The following is a 3,036-nucleotide window of genomic DNA, read 5'->3' as shown; positions in this document are numbered from 1 at the left end:
CTCAACTTTTTACTTGTTATGAGATCTTCGGAATTTTCTTATGTTATTTTAAGGGTTTTTTTTTGGACAAATTATTTTATAGGTTTAAATGATATATACAATGGTTTAATTTGGTAAGCACTTTGTAAAATCAGCTTTTGTTCTTTTTTCCGCAAGTCTTCTTACTATACAAATGAGAGAAATGGAACACTCACTCAGATCTGAAACGTTTGAGAGAATGTCAAATTGTCAATGAACCTCTCTACTTTACACTTTTGGAGTAATGTGGGACGAGCTTGCAAAATACACCTTATATTTATAGTTATTACTCTTAAGGATCTTACCTAACAAAAGACTCTGAAAGGAAAAAAAAAAGAAAAGAACAAAAGATAAGGCCATATGAGCAACCACAAGACTGCTGTCAGTGAACGCAATTTTATCCAACAATTGAAATATTCATTTGTCTCAATAATGTTCAATCTTAACAGATAACAAAAATTCTATATCAATACACAACATTTAAAAAAAAAAACGGAAAACGCAAAGAAAGTTCAGACGCGTCTAAACTGCTAAATCAAACAGCAGTTTCCCGTTTTTTTTTTTTTTTTTTTTTCTTGAAATCCCAAGAGGCCAGAAATTAGGCTCAAGCTATGTCATAATACAACATTTCTTCACACTATACTTGGAGGATCTCCAGCCCAGCTACAAGTAGCGCGTGACCACCGAGTTCTGATACAATCCACCAATGGTGCATGCTGTACCGGTTTAGGCTGATTCACTTCTGAGTCTTTCTCAGAGCTGCTCGGCATAGCACATGACATGTACTCCTCCGGTGTCCATTTAGGAGGAACAGAGACGTTTAGTTTTGTCAGCCGTGGCCTTTGCGTAGGAACCGCCCCACCTTCCACAGCCATTGCTTGTCCACCACCGTTTATATCGGACTTGGCAATTCCGTTGAAGTGATAAATATCAAACACTTTCTTTCCCATCATCCCTGTTGAATCTTTTATGCCTCCCAAATTTTGGTCTAACTCCAAGATCACTTGCCATAACTCGCTCCACACGATGAAACCTGTGGCGCAGATGTCGTTGAGCTTCTCTGTTGGGAGTCTGATGTTTGTTTCCTTAACAACTTGGTGAAAGGCCTCCACGCTGATGAAGCCTCCTCCTCCGCTTTGATCTCTTGCATCGAACGCTCTTCTTATCTGAGACTCTCTCAGCTCAAGTTCGTTTTCTTCTTGGACGGATGGGTTGAGTGCAAACAGGACCGTGTAATGTGACTCGCTGCCAATAACCCATATTGGCCATTTGGGACATTTGAGATTCTGACCAACTTTGCAGAAATTGAGAGACTCGAGCAACGTGAGGAAGCCCACCTCCACATTCTTAGATATGCCTTTTAGAAACATGCCACCTCCAAGATCCATCCTTCCATCAAACACATTGGGAACGGCTTCTCCACACAAGAGCAGGTTTACAATTTCCTAAGAAAAGAAGGGGCATAGAGAAGAGTTAGCAGCACTAGAGGAAAAACAGGATAGAAAGTTAAAAGAAAAAAAAAAGTTACTACCTGGGAGGCATGTCCAAATGGTGCAGTTACCAAGGGGAGGTCTGGATCATCCCTGTCGGCTTGAATGGATTCCTGTTCATCACAAAATTATTCATTTATGGTTACTCAATAGTCATGGATAACTGTCACTATTTGTAGGCAGTAATAAACAAGGAGGATCCTTCAGATATACCTAGAGAATTGAAATGAATTATCTATACACAAAATCTATCACAATGATCAAGTCGCAGAAATCAAAGTGTTGCTTTATTTCTTACTGATTAGTAGAACAGAGACAATCATAGAATAATCTAGAAACCTAAACCCACTAATAGTTAACCTAGGGTGAATTCTAGAGCATATTGACCCTCCCAAGGCTCTCAAGGCCCCAAACCAGTCACCAATTACTCAACAACCTTAACATCTAAGCATTTTTCTACTCCCCACTGATTAAAAGGCTGATGTAAGATTCATTCTTACATTTGTTAGATAAACAGTAGAATTAGCATGTCCTATCAACTGAGATTTTTCTCTATATTTTCTGAAGAAGAAAAAGAAACCTCAATTGCAAGGACCAGATGACCAAATCAAAGGATCCCAAGTGGACCACATGACTAAATCAAAAGATCCAACACGACCACATGAACAAATCAAAGGATTCAAATTCGTTTTATACCCTAATCTACCATTCAGGTATGCTTTCTTGTACACATGTTAACAAACAAAAGAGTAATAAGGATCTGCGTCAATACCAGTCCACGGGAGAGTAAAGCAGAAATTAGGAACAGCAAAGCACCCATGCGACTTTGGAAAGCAGTTATTGTGCCTTGTAGCTTATTTAGGCAACTTGATTGAGTTGTGAATGTCTCGAACCTTAGGATCTTCTGCAAATCTGAAGCAGACTCAATGGGGAGTCCACCAACCATTGCCTGCAACAATAAATTAGAAGGAATCTGATAAGGACCCAACATAAAAAGTGCAGCAAAACCAATGGTTGCACCAAATATGAAGAACTACTCAAATTAGACTAACCTCAACTTTCTGATTAGTACTGGAATCCTCAAAATTAGTGGAAGTGGCAATTACAGCACGGTTATTGTTTCCACACATAAATAGAACCTCACACATGCTTTTGACAAGGGCCCTGCAAAATCATGGAGCACAATGACAGATGATGAGTATTAAGCATGATAACTGAAATTCGGATGTGAAACATAGTCTGACTAATTTGCTGAGAAAAACCACCTTGTTTTTGCTTCTTCGGTTACAGAAGAGAAGGAGTCCGATGCAACGTAACGATGTTTAGATAATGTCCAGACACCCTTACTAGGGGAAGCTTTACCTATGTCATCCGGAAAGTAAATAAGGTATTTAAGAACAAATGCCTACACAGAAAATGTAACAGTCAGCATCAACTGAAAGAAATGTCCACATGCTCTAGACAACCATAAAACCACAATTTAAACAGAAACAAATCAGAAAAAATTAAGAGAATTACTTGTAGTGCT

At 38.8% G+C, this 3,036-nt stretch overlaps 1 protein-coding gene across 1 annotated transcript in view; it reads right to left on the bottom strand.

Moving 5' to 3' along the window:
- Window positions 401-3,036, bottom strand: part of LOC104777537 (ubiquitin carboxyl-terminal hydrolase FAM188A-like) — a gene marked incomplete at its 5' end in the record, with an annotated part of 10,594 nt that continues 7,958 nt past the window's right edge. Inside the window, 1 exon segment of the mRNA XM_019243844.1 lies at window positions 401-1,455. Within this exon segment, the coding sequence (XP_019099389.1) occupies window positions 651-1,455 (805 nt within the window).

Source organism: Camelina sativa, chromosome 3 (genome assembly GCF_000633955.1).
Source record: "Camelina sativa cultivar DH55 chromosome 3, Cs, whole genome shotgun sequence".
Lineage (NCBI taxonomy): Eukaryota > Viridiplantae > Streptophyta > Magnoliopsida > Brassicales > Brassicaceae > Camelina > Camelina sativa.
The sequence above is the reverse complement of the archived record's forward strand: the minus strand, read 5'-3'. Positions and strand labels throughout refer to the sequence as shown.